We start from the raw sequence: 19,548 nt of genomic DNA on the forward strand, positions 1-19,548 counted from the left end.
TTTGGATTTTTTAAAATTCATGAAAGTGTCACTTTTCCAAAAATTTGCGTTTAAAACACTGCTGCACAAATACCGTGTGATAAAAAATATTGCAATAATCGTCATTTTATTCTCTAGATTCTTTGCTAAAAAAATATATATAATGTTTGGGGGTTCTAAGTAATTTTCTAGCAAAAAATATGGATTTTAACTTGTAAACACCAAATTTCAAAAATAGGCTTAGTCATGAAAGGGTTATAATGGGTTTGTGTGCGAGAGCTGTATTTATGTATTTTTATTTTGAAGCAAGTGTAAACTAGCTGTTAATGTGTGTTGAAGCTGAAGCAGGTGTAAATGAGCCCTAAGTAAAAAAAAAAAAAAAAAAAAATAATGAAAAAAAAATGTTGTTATTAATTTCTTAATTTTTCAAAAAAATCATGACAAAAAATGTCAAAAAAAAAAAACTTCCCATGCCTCTTTCTGAATACCTTGGAGTGTCTACTTTTCAAAAATTAGCTATAATATATATATATATATATATATATATATATATATATATATATATATATATATATATATATATATACACACACACACCATCGTTTTGTAGACTCTATGATTTTCACACAGGCTAAATAATATGCAATGATTTGGGTTATTTTTACCAAAGAAATATAGCAGAATACATTTTGCTATTATTTGCTAAGTTTTATACCAGACTCCAGAAAAACATTTTTTTTAATGTTCTGCATTTTTTTATTTATATAGCAAAATAAAAAACCCAGTGGTGATTAAATTCCACCAAAAGAAAGCTCTATCAAAGTGATAATAATTTAATTTGGGTACAGTGTTGCATGCCTGAGTAATTTTCATTCAAAATGTGACAGTGCAGAAATCTGAAAACTGGCCTTAGCAGGAAGGGGGTCAAAGTGTCCGGTGTTGAAGGGGTTAAACAATCCCTACCTATGAAGGACATGCAGGCTGGTATCAGCACATCAGAAGGACCACATACAGTTATTGCATGCTCACTGATACCTGCCAGGCTGGTTAGGTCAGGAGGGCAGTTTTTAACCACTTCCGGACCGCCTTCTGCATGAAAAAAAACGTACCTGTACATCGCTCCGTGCAGTAGTTTCAGGGAGCACATGCGCGCCGCAAAAGGAGCACGCACCCCCTGATTGGACAGAGGGGGAGCCAATCAGCGGGTCCGGTGGATGCAATGTCGGCTGGCCACCCGGAATCGTTCCCCAGAGGGGCAGAATGGTGATCTGCCTATATAAATAAGGCAGCCGTTCTGACAGGGGAGAACATGAAGATCTTGTGTTCCTGCTAAACAGGAACATGCATCTCTGCATTCCTTCAGTCATTCAACCCCCCCCCCCCACAGTTAGTAATCACCCCCTAGATTGCCCCTGGTGTTAACCCCTTCTCTGCCAGTGTCATTAGTACAGTAACAGTGCATATTTTTAGCACTGATCACTGTATTAGTGTCACTAGTCCCCCAAAAAAGTGTTAGTTAGGTGTCCGATTCATCCGCCGCAATGTCACAGTCCCACTAAAAATCGCTGATTGCCGCCATTACTAGTAAAAAAAAAAATTATAAAAATTCCATAAAAATATCCCATAGTTTGTAGACGCTATAACTTTTGCCCAAAGCAATTAATATACACTTAGGCCCCTTTCACACTTATACGACTTCAAAGTCGCACGATTTTGCGCCGCTATTTTGCCAAGATTTTGCCGCGATTTGGAAGCAGTAATACTTTGTACGAATTTGCCACAACTTTGGCATTGACCATTCTCAGCTTGTGCTTACAAAGTAGTGCTGAAATCGTGTCTATATTATTCAGGTATGATTTGCAAGATACTTGAGGGTTTAACATTGAGGTCTATGGAGTACAAATCGTATGAAAGTTGGACCCAGGTAGTGCAGGGACTACTTTGAAGTCTGCACGACTTAAAGTCGTGCCAATATAAATGGTAGTCATTGAAAATCATTGAGAATGACTTGTCATACGATTTTGCAGTACAAAATCATGGGACAAGTCGTATAAGTTTGAAAGGGGCCTTATAGGGAAATTTTACCAAAAATATGTAGCGGAATACATATTGGCCTAAATTGATGAAGAAATTTGATTTTTTACATTTTTTTATTGGATATATTTGGATAAATTTTATAGCAGAAAGTAAAAAATATTGTTTTTCAAAATTTATACTGCAGAGGTGATCAAATACCACCAAAAGAAAGCTTTATTTATGGGGAAAAAAAGGACATCAATTTTATTTGGGTAGAGCGTTGCATGACCGCACAATTGTAATTTAAAGTAACGCAGTGCCGTATCACACAAAAATGGCCTGGTCATGAAGGGGGTAGAACCTTTCCGGAGCTGAAGAGGTTAATTTTTTTAGCGTAAAAAACAAACAAAACAAAACAAAAAAAACATGGAATTGCTGAGCCTGTATTAAAAACATAGGTTCAGCATTTTTAGCGAATAAAACAATTTACAGCTGCAAAACAAAAAGCACTTAAAAAGTACTCATTTACCCACTCAAAACAAGGGAATACTTTAGTTTTTGGCAAGGTGAAAGATGGGCAAATGTTTGACATATATCTGAACAAATCTAAATTCACTGAGTAACAAAAAAGAATGAATTGTTCAGCACAGGACGTTCCTATTTAAGAACAGATGAATCTTGTTTGGTGAAATGTTCACATTAGCAAATCTTGTTTGATGCAATTTTCAAAAAGAGTGAATTGTGCTTGAAAACAGGAAAACCTAATTCAACCATTGTCAAAAATGTTCCCAAGTCCTCTCCTGCTTGGATACATCCTACATGCCCATATTGTTCTAGAAAAGACAATCTACCTGTGGGTATTGGTAAATGTTCAAGAGTTCCGCCATGGCAAGGGTTGAAGGGAAAGTGGTATCACCTACAAAACCAATGACTTTACGGATTTCCATACAAGAGTAGTTTGGAGCTCTCCCCTTATAACCGGTGAGTATCTTCATAATGGAATCTATTGCCTTCATATTATACCCACATGTGTTAAATACGTGATAGCCCAGAGTAATGTTAGGAAGCAGGTGAGGATCCCTGTTGATTTCATCAATTGCAAAGAAAAATGCCACCAGGAACTGATATTCTGCTATATCCAAACTGTGAAAGATTGAAAAAGCATGACATTAGATCTTACATATGATGGACTGTATACAAATTAAGCTTAACTTTATTTTATTATTTTGCAAAGTTGTAACTTTACTCAGAGTTGTAACTTTACTCAAATTAGGACCTGGTTCCAAGATGTATTGTCTAATCATAAAAAAAATGAGTACTGGACATTTTTTATTAGCACTAACATTAATTTTTTTTTTATGACAAGTTTTTGTGTACCTCCTTCCACTAAGGTCCAGTAGCCGTATGTTAAGTAAACCAATCTCTTAAGGGCTTACACACATATGAGGTGCAAATTTCAGGTCTGTTTTCACTGCAAATTTCTAAAGTAGTGGATCGGCTGTGATTAAATATGGTTCTGATCAGTGGTGGTGCGTCCATAAGGGAGCATGGGCGCCGCCCCCTCTCTCCAGCCACCCCTTTAGCACCAATAGATAGATTCATGCATGAATCTATCTATGGCCACCACTGCCACCCCCTATTTAGGCGCCCAGCCCCTTTTCGGGTGACTGAATTAGAACGGCAAGGTTTGTTATTTTAAGCATCCGATTAGAGCCGTAGGTATAAAAAAGAGGTGCTGGGTGCTCCCAGGTCACTCAGCTGTGTTAGAAAAGCAAATGAATAATCGCTTTCCTAACACTAAACCGCCTCTCCGTCAATCAGGTGCTCGGATCTGTTACCCGTCACCTGATTGGCTGAAATGACAGGAGGTGTGATTGAATGCCTATCAGGTGTCCAATCATAGCAGAGGACAGGAAGAGAGGACGGGAGAGAGGACGGGAGAAGACATCGAGGAGCTGTCCCACCGCCACCGAGACAGGGTAAGAACAGACAGCAGGCGGGGGGCACACTGGCAGCATTTGATATGGCACAGTGGCTGCGTTTGATGGGGCACAGTGGGAGCATTTGATGGGGCACCGTGAGGCTGCATTTGACGGGCACAGTGAGGCTACATTTGACGGGCACTGTGAGGCTGCATTTGACGGGCACTGTGAGGCTGCATTTGACGGGCACTGTGAGGCTGCATTTGATGGGCACAGTGGCTGCATTCAATGGGGCACAGTGGCTGCATATGATGGCACAGTGGCAGCATTTCATATGGCACAGTGGCTGCGTTTGATGGGCACACTGGCTGCGATTGATGGTACAGTGAGGCTGCAATTGATGGGTTTTTTTTTTTGAGAATTTTTCAGTTTGTTTGTGCCCCCCCAAAAATTTTGAGCATCTGCTGCCACTGATTCAAATGTGAATTGTAGGAGTGTCCTTAAAGCGGAGTTCCACCCCAAAATGGAACTTCCGCGGTTCGGATTCCTCCTCTCCTCCGGTGCCACATTTGGCACCTTTCAGGGGGGAAGTGGATACCTGTCAAATCCAGGTGCTGTATCTGCTCCCACTTCCAGGGGAAAAAAAAAAAAAAAAGAAATAAAATTGCTGCAATCTTGCGGCGAACCCTCCTCATCCCCCTCCCGCTGCCTTCTGGGAGAAACACAGGTCCCAGAAGACAGCAGGGACCATTCAGAAAGAGCAGCATGACTTGCACATGAGCAGTTCTCCTTAGTAAGGATGCCGGCGCCTCCACCCAGAGCCGAGGGACAGGTCAGCTTCGGGTGAGGACATTGCAGGCTCCCTGGACAGGTAAGTGTCCTTATATTAAAAGTCAGCAGCTACAGTATTTGTAGCTGCTGACTTTCATTTTTTTTTACCCAGGCAGAACTCCGCTTTAACCACTTCAGCCCCTGAAGATTTTACCCCCTTTTTGACCAGAGCACTTTTTACAATTTGGCACTTTAACTGACAATTGCGTGGTCATGCAGTGCTGTACCCAAACAAAAATTGCGTCCTTTTTTTCCCTACAAATAGAGCTTTCTTTTGGTGCGACAATTTAGAAAAAAATATATATTTTTTTTACTTTTTGCTATAATAAAGATCCCCAATTTAAAAAAAATAAATAAATTTCTTCATCAGTTTAGGCCGATATATATTCTTCTACATATTTTTGGTAAAAAAAAAAAAAATAAATGAAAAAAAAAAAAAAAAAAAAAAAAAAAAAATCACAATCAGCGTATATTGATTGCTTTGCGAAAAAGTTATAGTGTCTACAAAGTATGGGAAAGATTTATGGCATTTTTATGGCATTATTTTTTAATTTTTTTACTAGTAATGGCGGTGATCTGCGATTTTTAGCGGTATTGCAACGGACAGATCAGACACTTCTGACCTATTTTTGGGACCTTTGACAATTATACAGTGATCAGTGCTATAAGAATGCACAGATTACTGTGTAAATGTCACTGGCAGGGAAAGAGTTAACACTAGGGGGCGATCAAGAGGTTAAATGTGTGCTCCCTCAGTGTGTTCTAACTGTGTGGGGATTGGACTGAGTAGGAGAGGAGACATATTGCTGTTCCTACTTACTAGGTACAAATGACATGTCTCCTCTCCTTGACAGCACAGGGATTTATGCGTTTACACACACATATCCGTGTGCTGGCACTCGTGCACGCTATCGCCGCCATCCATGCACCTCGGGTCCACTGCGTGCCCTCTGGTGGCCGAAAAGGGGAAGGACGTACCCATACAGGATTTCACCCAGGAGAGTCATTCTGCCGCAGTATATCTGAGTGAGCCAGTCAGGAACTGGTTAACAACCAATGAATCTCCGATCCTGTATGTAAACAAAAGAATTGCCGGCAATGAAACTTGAGAAAATAACATGGGGATCCCCCACCTGTCAGAAACTCTGTGTGTTTTTATTTAATTTTTGGACACGTCTTTGGTGAATGTACCCCATTCTTACTCACATGGGGGGTGGGATCTGGGGGCCCCTTTGTTACGGGGGCTTCCAAATTCTGATTAGTCACCCCCATACCCCCACAACCACCAGGCCAGAGTTCTGAGGAAGACACCTTTGCCCTCATCAACAAGGCCCAAACCACCCCCCATGTTGAGGGCATTTGGCCTGGTATGGTCAGGAGAGAGGGGTGGCGCTCGCTCATCTCTCTTTTTCCTGCCCTGTTAGGCTGCATACTTGGATAGAGGCCTGGTACGGATTTTGCGGGTGGCGACATTGGGTTCCCCTCCTAAAATCCCTACCAGACCCAAGGGTCTGGTAGGGATTGGGGGGACCCCCATGCTGATGACTGATGACATGTGCGATTCAGAAGCGTTCCCATAGTAGTCAGTGAGCCTGGAATTTGCACCTTAACCGCACCACAGTGCTCAGAAAATGTAATTTAGATGCGGTTCTAATGTGAAGTGTAGGAGCATCCTTAACAACTGATAAATCTCTTCGCCTGTCAGCGGGGAAGCCCGGTAATAAAACTTGAGAAAAAATAGCGTGGGGGTCCCCCATTTGTCAAAAACTGTGTGTGTTTTTATTTACTTTTTGACACCTCTTTGGTGAATAAGTAGGGGTACCATGTACCACATTCTCACTCACATGGGGGGTTGGATCTGGGGGCCCCCCTTGTTAAAGGGGGCTTCCAAATTCTGATTAGTCACCCCCATGCTCCCACAACCACCAGACCAGGGCTGTGAGGAAGAAGCCTTTGTCCTCATCAACATGGTGACAAGGTGCTTTGGGGGGTACCCCCCTACCCTAAACCACCCCCCATATTAAGGTCACATGGCCTGGTATGATCAGGAGGGGAAGGCGCTTGCTCGTCTCCCTTTTTCCGGCCCTGTCAGGCTGCATACTTGGATAAAGGTCTGGTATGGATTGGGAGGGGGGGACAGCACACTTTTTTTTTATTTTGACATGGGGTTCCCCTCCTTAGGTCTGGTAGGGATTGGGGAGACCCCCGTGCTGTTTTTTACTCAATTTTATTTGGTGTTCAAAACTGATGACACATGTGATTCAGAAGCGTTCCCATAGTAGTCAATGAGCCTGGGATAACCGCACCGCATAGATGTGAACAGCTTCAATGGAAACCAATGTTATTTCACATGTCATATGAATCAGATGCGGTTCAAAACACATTCAATTTGCATATACTGTATGTGTACCGAGCCTAAGGTAAAAAACACAAATAAATATACCGGTACAGTAATGTTCATTAAACTTGGATAGTTGGTGAGAAAAGAGAAGGAGAGAGCTATGGAATGTGAAAGCTTCACAAAGGTGAGAGCAATCATAAAATTGTTGGATAATGATCTAGAAAAAGCCCACATTTAGTCCATTAACCTTTGCGTCAAATAGAATTATCATTATGGGTTCAAAAGTTTTCTTTTCTAGAGTATCTTTAAAGTTCCCTTTTAGAACTAAAACCTTCATGTCATCCATACATTGGTAGTTGGTCAGAAATGATGTTCCACAAGTGTGCAGTAGTCATCATTCTTATGTTCTTGCAAAAGGAAAAAACTAATGCGCAAACCTGGGCTAGCTCTAATAAACTAAATGAGAAGCTGCCAACATAAAAAGGTGTTCCCACACAAAGAAACAAATAAAAAACAAAAATATGTGCCACTGCCTCAAAAAATGTGTATAACTAAATAATTAATAATAACAAAAATGTGCTAAAGCAATTCACTATATTATATTACCGGCAATTCATTAATAGCCGCGAGTAGTTTTAAATCACTTTTTTCCTTTAGAAATGTCATTTTGCGCTCAGACTGTTGTAAACACGGGAAACATGCGCAACTTTATAGGCATACTATAGACACCCCCCAGCTACGAAATGTAAAGGAATATTACACTTTTATTGTTTCACTTTAAAATCACTGCTCCCAAAAAAACAGCCGTTTTTAAAACTTTTTTTTGCATTGATACATGTCTCCTGGGGCAAGACCCAGGTCCCCAAACACTTTTTATGACAATACCATGCATAAAAAGCCTTTAAAAATTAGCACTTTTGATTTCTCCCAACGACTTTTAAAGGGTGTTCTGCGGCTTTCGAATTTGCCGCGAACACCCCAAATTGTTGGCTAATCGGCGAACAGGCGAACACCCAACTTACGTTCGACTCGAACATCGGGACCATCCCTACTCATAACTAATATCCTCCAGACCCTTTATTAGCTTTGTTGCCCTTCTTTGTACTCGCTCCAATTCCAGTACATCCTTCCTGAGGACTGGTGCCCAGAACTGGACAGCATACTCCAGGTGCGGCCGGACCAGAGTCTTGTAGAGTGGGATAATTATCGTTTTATCTCTGGAGTTGATCCCCCTTTTAATGCATGCCAATATTCTGTTTGCTTTGTTAGCAGCAGCTTTGCATTGCATGCCATTGCTGAGCCTATCACCTACTAGGACCCCCAGGTCCTTTTCCATCCTAGATTCCCCCAGAGGTTCTCCCCCCAGTGTATAGATTGCATTCATATTTTTGCCTCCCAAATTCATTATTTTACATTTTTCTACATTGAACCTCATTTGCCATGTAGTTGCCCACCCCATTAACCACTTCAGCCCCGGAAGAATTTACCCCCTTCCTGACCAGAGCGTTTTTTGTGATTCAGCACTGCATCACTTTAACTGACAATTGCGCAGTCATACAACGTTGTACCCAAACAAAATTGATGTTCTTTTTTTACCACAAATAGAGATTTCTCTTGGTGGTATTTGATCACCTCTGCGGTTTTTATTTTTTGCGCTATAAACAAAAAAATAGCGTCAATTTTGAAAAAAAAAACACAATATTTTGTACTTTTTGCTATAATAAATATTCGCATGTTTTTTTTTTTTTTAAAAAAAAGCTTTAATGAAAACACTAAACAGCCTCCAAGATTTAAACTCACATGGTACAAGTTAAAAGACAGCAAAAGTGACTGAGGTAAGCCTTTAAAAGCTTCCAGAGCAGAGGATAAACCGGCCACAGCGGACCCAAGGTGTGCAGGAATGAGGTTGAATCTCACCCCTCCCTTGGTCCTGGATCTAAACCTGCTCATCAACTTGCTGGTGTGTTAAGCAACGTCCTGCTTCAATGATGTTGATTGCCGTACAGCCACGCCCCTGTCATGTTTCGTCACAAGGACTTACTCATGGGATTCATTTGCTGACTTTTGCTGTCTTTTAACTTGTACCATGTGAGTTTAAATCTTGGAGGCTGTTTAGTGTTTTCATTAAAGCTTTTTTACGGTATTACACTATTGGTACACTTTCTTTATTCACATGTGGAGATTATATGAGACGCACGGCTGGAGTTTGGATGCTTGCTCTAAAACCCTATCCATGTGGTTTAAATGCATTTTATCCTAACATGAGAATGTAGGCATTGGAATTCGGTGAGTGCGTTTTTTTAGGGGAGTGGAATCACAGACACATTGGTGTGGTGAATGGATTAAGAGATCTTCACATCGACTATAGATCTTCTTCAATATTTTATGGACTTTATTTTTCTATATTTTGTGTAATATTTTTTTGTTCATTTGTGGCTTTACTAGTCACATCATATCACTTCACTTGTCACAGGGTGTTTAGTGTTATTTGTCAATTTAATGCTTTAGCATTTATTATATTTTAGTACATGTCAGTTATACTTTCATTTGTAAATTTTGAATCACATATCACTTTATGAGATTTAATACTCCTTGTGCACAAACATTTAGCGCCGCTATTTTGACTTTGTTTCATTATCCCAGATTGACCAGTAGTTAAAATTCATCTTTTAGATCAGTGAAAAATGCATTGGATTACTGTAGAAATGTCACTGGCAGTGAAGGGGTTAACACTAGGGGGCAGTGAAGGGGTTAACTGTGTTCCCTGCGAAGTGATTCTAACTGAAGGGGGAGGGACTAACTACAGGAAGTGACAGATCGTGGTTCCTAGCCAATAGGAACACACGTTCTGTCACTCCTGTCAGAACAGAACAGGGAAGTGTGTGTTTGTTTACACACTTGTCCCTGTTCTGTGACTCTTGGTCACGATCGCTCATGGCCAGCGGTCATCGTGACCGTCGGCCTTGAGCATCAGCACCCCCACTATGCTGCACCTGGACCCCGTGAGCCAACGTACAGCTACATGGTTTTGCGCAGGGAGCCAACCTGCCATATAACTGCGGCTCCGTGACACGATCCCTGGGACACCGGCAGATATCGAGTCCGTTGGCCCGCGGGCACGGTCACGCTGCATGCGGCTGGCGCGCATGCACCCGCTAGCCTTGCCAATTAAAAGGGGACATACAGGTACGCCCATTTGCCCACCGCTGCCATTGTGCCGCGTGTATCGGCGTGCAGCGGTCGGCAAGTGGTTAAAAGGCATTTGTTTTTGTGCGATCTGAAAATTGCAATTTAACGCTCACCAAACTACTACTAACATGAAATTAGCAGAAGGGGCACAAAGGGTGGCGCTTGAGCAATGAACTTCCTCTTTATACTCTCGCAGTACGTCACTACGTTCGTGTTTGTCAAATGACAATTTGCGGATAGTTAGTATTCTAGACAAAATCCTGCACACACAATTTTGACAAAAATCAGACCGTGTGTATGAGGCTTTAGGCTAGCCCTAAATAGAAGCAGGACAGTTTTAATTTGGCATATAAGGCCTAAATGTTATATGCCTAACTTATTTTATTTGTGGATAGGGAGGATGCCATGAATTAGAGTGATATAGTGCGAGTTGGATTAGGTGTGCACTGTTCCTGCAGTGTTTTTTTTTCAAAGGATGCAAACAAAAGGCAGCTCTGAATACAGAATGCAAGTAACAAGTGAATGTGCATAAGAGAAATAAACTTTCTTTTGCATTCAAGAAGTCTTGCACCCAATGAATTTAACTACTCTGCACCCACCACATACAGAAGGATGTCAGCTATCCCTGACCCTGGAGGTCCTCATTAGACCAAAAGAGGCCTGGGACCTTGCTACACTAGTAAAAAAAAAATAATATTAAAAATGCCATAAATCTATTACCTATTTTGTAGACGCTACAACTTCTGCACAAACCAAACAATATGAGCTTATCACAATTTTTTTTACCAAAAATATGTAGAAGAATATATATCGGCCTAAACTGATGAATATATTTGTTTTTTTATACATTTTTTGGGGGATATTTGATATAGAAAAAAGTCAAAAATATTGCTTTTTTTTTCAAAATTGTCGCTCTTTTTTTTGTTTATAGCGCAAAAAATAAAAACCACAGAGATGATCAAATACCAGCAAAATAAAGCTATATTTATGGGAAAAAAAGTTGTTTGGATACAGCGTTGCACGGCCGCACAATTGTTAAAGCGATGCAGTGCCGTTTCACAAAAAAATGGCCTGGTCATTAAGGGGGAAAATCTTCTGGGGCTTAAGTGGTTAAAGAAGAATTCCAGGTATGCTAATTCTTACATAGAATTATTCAGCTTGGACCAATGTAAATATACATTTCCCAAACCTGTGGTATCCCTCTAGAAACGGGAAATTACTGTAATAGGCTCCCTGCTCCAGTGATCTCCAGTAGCTCCAAGGCTGATACCGAGCAACTGTCCTACTGTGTTCTGAACATAGGAGGTTGGCCCCTTCGGCATGGGTGCTATTCAGAGTCAGCTTTTCATTTTCTGAGAATGTCACCTGTGCCAAGAGGCCAACTGTCTATGTTCAAAAATGGAGCAGGACAGCCATTCGGTACCGGACTCCAGAAGCTAGTGAAGATCACTGTAGAAGGTACCTATTAAAGCTGAGTTCCACCTAAAAATTCGAACTTCTGCTTTAAGCACCCCTTACCCCCTGACATGCCATATTTGGCATGCCATTTTTTGAGGGGGGGGGGCTAGTTTTGACAGGAACCCAGATCCTACTTCTGCTCAGAATCCCCTCATCCGCCCATCCCCGAATCTCTCTCCCTGCATGCAGTTACATTACATGACAGTTTTACATTCTGAGCGGATCTTTCAAGCCTCATGATCTGCTCAATGTGAAACTCCCCCTCTTCCCCAATCAGTGCCACCTGTCAGTGTCAATCCGTGCTTCCAATCAGTGCCAATCAGTGCCACCTGCCAGTGCCAATCAGTGCATTCCAATCAGTACCACCTGTTAATGCCAATCAGTGCTGCCTATCAGTGCCAGTCAGCGCTGTCAATCAGTGCCACATGTAAGGGCCAATCGGTGCTGCCTATCAGTGCCTATCAGTGTCAGTGTCCATCAGTGCTGCCAATCAGTGCTGCCTATCAGTGCAGCCTATCAATGCCAATGAGTGATGTCAACCAGTGCTGCCAATCAGTGCCATTGGTGCTGCCAATCAGTTCCACTTATCACTGCCAATCAGGGCCCATCAGGGCCCATCAGTGCTGCCAATCAGTGCTGCCTATCAGTGCCACCAAGCAGTGCACATCAGGGCCCATCAGTGCTGCCAATCAGTGCCACCAAGCAGTGCACATCAGGGCCCATCAGTGCTGCCAATCAGTGCCACCAAGCAGTGCACATCAGGGCCCATCAGCAGGCATGTACTGGCCATTGGGACTACAGGGAGTTTCCCGGTGGGCCGATGGCTCAGTGGGCCGATTTCAGTGACAGTGGACCGCTGCCTCCCTCCGGTCCTCTGTCCCCCCCCCGCAGTGCTCACCTCCTCTCCCTGGCTAGTTATGCAGTGCGCCTGAATACAGACATGATGCTCAGGAGTCAACATTGAGAAGCTCATCATATGATCTGGAAGGAGGGCGGCCTCACTTTCCTGCCTAATCTTGTCCCATTGGGGGGGGGGCGCCAAACTGATTCTTTGCCCCAGGTGAAATAATGTCTAGCTTCCCCACTGGTACTGCCTATAAGAGAAATAATGTAGAACGGCTAATGGCTAGTGGGGTGGGGGGGGGCTTGGGTGGCAAGCCGGCATGGGAGAGACCTGTCAAAGTGGGCCAGTCTGGATGAAGTCCAGGGCCAAATTTTTGTCCCAGTCCAGCCCTGCCCATCAGTGTTGCCACTCAGTGCCAATCAGTTCTGTCAACCAGTGCTGCCTATCAGTGGCCATCAGTGAGTGCAGGGATGGGGAGATGAACTCAGCAGACAGACATGTTGTCCATGGGGGGGGGGCCTGGTGGGGCACAACTGAAATCTGTCGATGTTTATTAATGCCAAATTCCAATCTTTAGTATAATAGGTAATCACCACACTACTATTTACTATTATTTACTATTAATAAACTACTGGAGGTAAAATAAAGTGTCAGTGGAAGGCCTGCACTGTTATGTGTTCCCACAAAAAAAAAAGTCAGCACTAACTTACTGATCCATATCTAAACAGTAATGGTGGAATCCTCTAATGTATGGAAATGTCAATATTACCACAATACTGCACTCTGTGATATGTAACGTCACATATAATACACATCAAACTGAAAGAAGACATAAAAAATGACACTTAGCAGGGATGGTGGAAACCCCTCCTATAGATATTTTCCATACAAACTATCTTCAAGTGCAACAACTTTTTAGTTGGGAGGTTCCCACCATTATAGCTCTTTGGAATTGTTATTTTTTAGATAGTAACTAAAACATATAAAATTAAATGTAACAATTATAATGTAAATTTTTGGACTTGAAGTTCATTTTCTGCCACCCTTGCTAAGTCTATGTCTTCATGGACCTTGCTTTGTGCACTGGTGGGCAGTCATGTTGGAACAGGAAGGGGCCATCCCCAAACTGTTCCCACAAAGTTGGGAGCATGAAATTGGCCAAAATGTCTTGGTATGCTGACGCCTTAAGAGTTCTCTTCACTGGAACTAAGGGGCCAAACCCAACCCCTGAAAAAATAACCCCACACCATAATCCTCCCTCCACCAAATGATTTGGACCAGTGCACAAAGCAAGGTCCATAAAGACATGGATGAGCGAGTTTGGGGTGGAGGAACTTGACTGACCTGCACAGAGTTCTGACCTCAACCCGATAGAACACCTTTGGGATGAATTAGAGCGAGCCAGGCCTTCTCATCCAACATCAGTGCCTGGCCTCACAAATGCTCTTTTGGAAGAATGGTCAAACATTCCCATAGACACACTCCTAAGCCTTGTGGACGGCCTTCCCAGAAGAGTTGAAGCTGTTATATCTGAAAAGGGTGGGCCAACTCAATATTGTACCCTATGGACTAAGACTGGGATGCCTTTGAAGTTCATGTGCGTGTAAAGGCAGGCGTCCCAATATTTTTGACAATATAGTGTGTATATATAGTATTCATGTCTTCCCCTAGTAAAAGCAGCACACACATTGTACAAAAACACTTGCTAAGCACACAGTTAACCCCTCGATTTAGCCCCTGATGTTGACCTCCTTCCCAGCCAGTGTCATTAGTACAGTGACAGTGCATATTTTTAGCACTGATCAATGTAATAGTGTCACTGGTCCCCAAAAAGTATCAAGTGTCAGTTAGTGTCCGATTTGTCCACCGCAATATCGCAGTCCCGCTATAAGTCGCTGATTACCGCCATTACTAGTAAAAATAAATATATAAATAACAATTCCATACATATATCCCATAGTTTGTAGACGCTATAACTTTTGCGCAAACCAATCAATTTTCATTACCAAAAATGTGTAGCAGAATACATATTGGCCTAAATTGAAGAAGAAATTAGATTTTTTTATTGGATGTGTTTTATAGCAGAAAGTAAAAAAAAAAAAATAATAATAATAATAATAATAATAATAATAATAATAATAATAATAATAATAAATATATATATATATATATATATATATATATATATATATATATATATATATATATATATATATATATATATATATATATATATTTTTTTTTTTTTTTTTTTTTTTTAAATTGTCGCTCTTTTTTTTGTTCATAGCGCAAGAAATAAAAAAAAACTGCAGTGGTGATCAAATACTACCAAAAGAAACCCCTATTTGTGGGGGGAAAAAAAAAAAAGGACATCAATTTTATTTGGGTACAGCCATAGCTCCCAACTGTCCCGGATTTCGAGGGACTGTCCCTGATTTGGAACAAAGTCTCTCTGTCCCTCATTGCTCTTCATTTGTCCCTCATTTTGGTCTGATCTATATAGTTGTATATAAAATGCACTTTTTATGTTTCAAAAAGTGTTTCCCAGTGCTAAACCTTTCATCTGATTCCTAAATTGCTGCATTTGTAAATGTCAAAAGCCAATATAAATGAATAATAGTTGTAAAAAAAAAAAAAAACTTGTGGGTTTGCCAAATTTTTTTTATTATAATTCTGTATAAATTGTTTTTTTTTATAATTCTCTTTTAAGGGGGCGTGGCAGGGGGTATGTCCTATGCCTACATACTTTTGCTAATAGGTGTCCCTCGTTCCCATCTCAAAATGTTGGGAGGCATGGTACAACGTCACACACCCATGGAATTGTCAGTTTAACCGGTTCCCGACCGGCGCACGCCGATGTACGTCGGCAGAATGGCACGGCTGGGCAAATGGGCGTACCTGTACGTCCATTTGAATTCCCCGCCGTGCCATTGCGTGCGCGAGCTCCGTGAGTCGGGTTGCGGGTCCCGTGGACTCGATCGCCGCGGGGATACCCGCGATCGTCTCACGGAGAGGACGTACGGGGAGATGCTAATGTAAACAGCATCTCCCCGTTCTGCCTAGTAACAAGTGTCACTGATCACAGCTCCCTGTCATCGGGAGCTGTGATCAGAGTAATGACACTGCTAGCCCATCCCCCTACAGTTAGTAATCACTCCCCTAGGACATACTTAACCCCTCCCCGCCCCCTAGTGGTTAACCCCTTCACTGCCAGCGTCATTTACACAGTAATCAGTGCATTTTTAATCGCACTGATCGCTGTATAAATGCCAATAGTCCCAAGAATGTGTCAAAAATGTCCATTCTGTCCGCCATAATGCCGCAGTCACAATAAAAAAAAAAAAAAAAAAAAAAAAAAAATCGCTGATCGCTGCCATTACTAGTAAAAAAAAAAATTATTAATAAAAATGCCATAAAACTATCCCCTATTTAGTAAACGGTATCACTTTTGCGCAAACCAATCAATATACGGTTATTGCGATTTTTTTTTACCAAAAATATGTAGAAGAATACGATCGGCCTAAACTGAGGAAAAAAAATGTTTTTTTTTTAATATATTTTTGGGGGATATTTCCTATAGAAAAATGTAAAAAATAATGCCTTTTTTTCAAAATTGTCGCTCTTATTTTGTTTATAGCGCAAAAAATAAAAATCACAGAGGCGATCAAATACCACCAAAAGAAAGCTCTATTTGTGGGAAAAAAAGGACGTCAATTTTGTTTGGGAGCAACGTCGGAGGCCCGCGCAATTGTCAGTTAAAGTGACGCAGTGCCGAATCGCAAAAAACGCTCTGGTCAGGAAGGGGGTAAAATCTTCCGGGGCTGAAGCGGTTAAATAACACAGTGCCTTATCGTATGCCCCAGTTGAAGTCCATTGGGACGAAACGCGTCAGCCTTGGCTTTCTGCTTTCCACATTGCTTTTTTACTCTGTGATCACAGTTTTTTTTAACATGTTATGTATGTTGGTTTTTATAATAAAAAACCCACTTTTTGACCTACACCATATGGAGGCATTTTTTCTTTCCATACCCCCCCCTTCCCGGATGAGAGTTCTTTGGCCGTCCAGTCTGGCTTTCCATGCCTTAGTTCCAGCCTTGATGTTTCCCACGTCCGAATTCCGGTTTTGTGGTTACCTGCACAACCCTTGGAGTCGTGTTTGGAGGTTTTTGGTCCGCTTGGAGATCTGTCGATCTACCGATTTTGGCACCCTCGCTTGACTGACTCGTTGTCGCTGATATTCGAGTCCACCTTTTCCAGTAAGAGTAGATATACTTCTTCCTATGGTTGAGGTTTGTACCATCTTGGATGCTCTACATGCCGGCCAGTGCCAGTGTGTTCCATCCTGGAGTAACCACCATCTGGTGGTGGACTTACACCAGTCTTCTCCAAGACCCTTTCACTTATTGGACTCTTTTCACTCACACTTTTATTCATATTTGATTGCCTTTTGCGTGATTGATTATCCATTACCCAGTCATTATTTGTATATTGTTATACATGTTCACTATTTAGCGCTACATTTTTCATCATCCACTTAGAATTTAGAATTTTTGTCACATTATTATGTAGCAGCTTTTCACCTATTGAGTTAGCGTAGTATTATCTTTCATTTACACTATCATAAAAAAAGGACTGGTTCTGAAGGGGAGTAAATCTTCCGGAGCAAGTTAATGGAAGTCTTACAGCAAAAAAAAAAAAAAAAAGCTATGAACAGGACAGCCGACCTCAAATCCAAAAAAGGAAACCTCAAAAATGAAAAAGACAAAAAAGCTTCAAGAATAAGAACAAAAAATTCAGCAAAGGGTTAACTGTCCAAAGAGCTAGCAATCAGATTTTAAGAACAGTTTCTTAACTGAATCCACTCCTTAAGTGGTTTACCAGCTTTCCCTATCAGAGCTTTCAATTTACTGCCACTATGTCTGCTTTGTGGCCCCCTTTTAGGCTCCATTCACACTAGCGCGTTTTTTGATGCATTTTGCATTTTGCAGAAATGCACGGGAATTTTTTAACATGGGTTCCTATGGAACATGTTCACATCAATGCCTTTTTGTTTCTCTGCATTTTTGGAAAGGGTCAGGGACTTTTTTTCATGCAAAAAGCAGCATTTTGCATGTAATGGATTTCAATGGACAAGCATCAAAAACGCAAGTGCACCGTTTTTGCAGCGTTTTTGATGCGTTTTTGCCGGGTTTTTTTTTTTTTTTTTAATTTTTTTTTAAATTTTTTTTAAGACTGTAAAAAAAAACTGTCAAAAAAAAAAAAACGCAAAACGCAAATCGCGGCTAAATCGCGGCAAAATCGCGTCAAAAACGCGGCAAAAACGCTGCTCAAAAACGTGGCAAGCATGAAAAAAAAACCTCCAAAAACGCTCAAAAGCAACATGCATAGGTGTGAATCAAGCCTTATAATGGGGAGCTGGCTTAAGATGCCTTATAATTCCTTCTAAGGTTGATGGCCATAGTTCATAGGTCATGCCACGCATTATGGTTAATAAAATTGTCCTGGGTAAATCTGCTCCTTAATTTTCAAGAAGTGCAATTTCCTCAAACCCAGAGGATTCACCTTGAACCTATGATCACAGCAACAATGGATGAATTCTCATCTTGAATGCCAACTCTGCTTTAGTGCCCATTCACACTGATGCCAATTTGATGCATTACAAAAAGCCTAGATCCGCATGTCATCCAAAAACACATTGTGTTCAATGACGGTCGTTCACGTCTATGCATTCCGATTATTATGCAAATTCAGTGTGGCTACAAAAAAGGGGTCCTATACGAGTTTACTGCGTTGTGGTGCGATTTTCCTCTCCATAGACATCAATGGAGGAAACCGACATGAAATCGCATCTTGTGTTTTGATGTACTGCTTTTTTTCCTTGTAGATTTTTACATATTTCCCTCTCGCAGAAATCACAGCCACGCCCAATCCCAATCCGAAAACGCATTAAAATCGCATTACAATCGCACTGCCTTTAGCGCAAATCGCAACACAAAAATCGCACTGAACTCCAGCAAAAATCTGCATGAGAATCGCACCCATTCCCATTGTATAAGTGTGAACCTAGACTTAGGCCCCGTTCACACCTATGCGGGTTTCCCCGAATCTAATTTGCATAGCAGGAGAATGTGACTGGCTCCCTATGGAGCCGGTTCACATATCTCCGGGGCGGCTGTGGAGCGCACTGCACAAAAACGCTGTGCGTCTTTGGTTCCCTTTCAGGGCCGAATTCAGGCATAGAATCGGCCCTGATTCGTCCCTGAAACGGGGAACTGGGACGCACAGCGCTCCTGTGCGATCCGCAGTGTGTTATATGTGAAACCGGCCTACATCTGATTGTTGCTGCAACTACCACAGATACATTTATTTATTACAGGTATTTATATAGTGCTGTACATTTTTTTATATATATATATATATATATATATATATATATATATGCACATACACACACACATACATACATATACATGGGGGGGTAAAAAGACTATTATAGGAGGATACAATTATTACTGGGGGGGGGGGGGAATAATAGGATTTTATTATAGGAGGAAAATATTTAAAACATTATTAATGGGGGGGGGGGGGAATGATAGGAATTTAAAATAAACAGATACAATTATTACTGGTATTACTGGGGGGGGGGGATGATAGGATTTTTTTTTATAGGCACATACATTTATTACTGGGGGATAATAGAATTTTATTATAGGCAGATATAATTATTACTGGGGGGGATAATAGGATTTTATTTTAGGAGGATACAATTATTACTGGGGGGGGATAAAAGACATTTATTATAAACAGATACAATTATTACGGGGGGATAATATAATTTTATCATAGGCAGAAACAATTATCACTGAGGGATACAATTATTTTATTATAGGACAATACAATTATTACCGGGCAATAATAAGATTTTTATTATAGGCAGATACAAATATTACTGGGGAGGTGGGATGGGG

General features: G+C 41.2%; 1 protein-coding gene across 1 annotated transcript in view; it reads right to left on the reverse strand.

Moving 5' to 3' along the window:
- Positions 1–19,548, reverse strand: part of LOC141140558 (vomeronasal type-2 receptor 26-like) — a 59,364-nt gene that overhangs the window by 38,843 nt on the left and 973 nt on the right. The window contains exon 2 of the mRNA XM_073627930.1: positions 2,847–3,138. Within this exon, the coding sequence (XP_073484031.1) occupies positions 2,847–3,138 (292 nt within the window). The remainder of the gene's footprint in view (positions 1–2,846; positions 3,139–19,548) is intronic.

This window comes from Aquarana catesbeiana, linkage group LG01 (assembly GCF_042186555.1).
Source record: "Aquarana catesbeiana isolate 2022-GZ linkage group LG01, ASM4218655v1, whole genome shotgun sequence".
In the NCBI taxonomy this organism is placed as follows: Eukaryota; Metazoa; Chordata; class Amphibia; order Anura; family Ranidae; genus Aquarana; species Aquarana catesbeiana.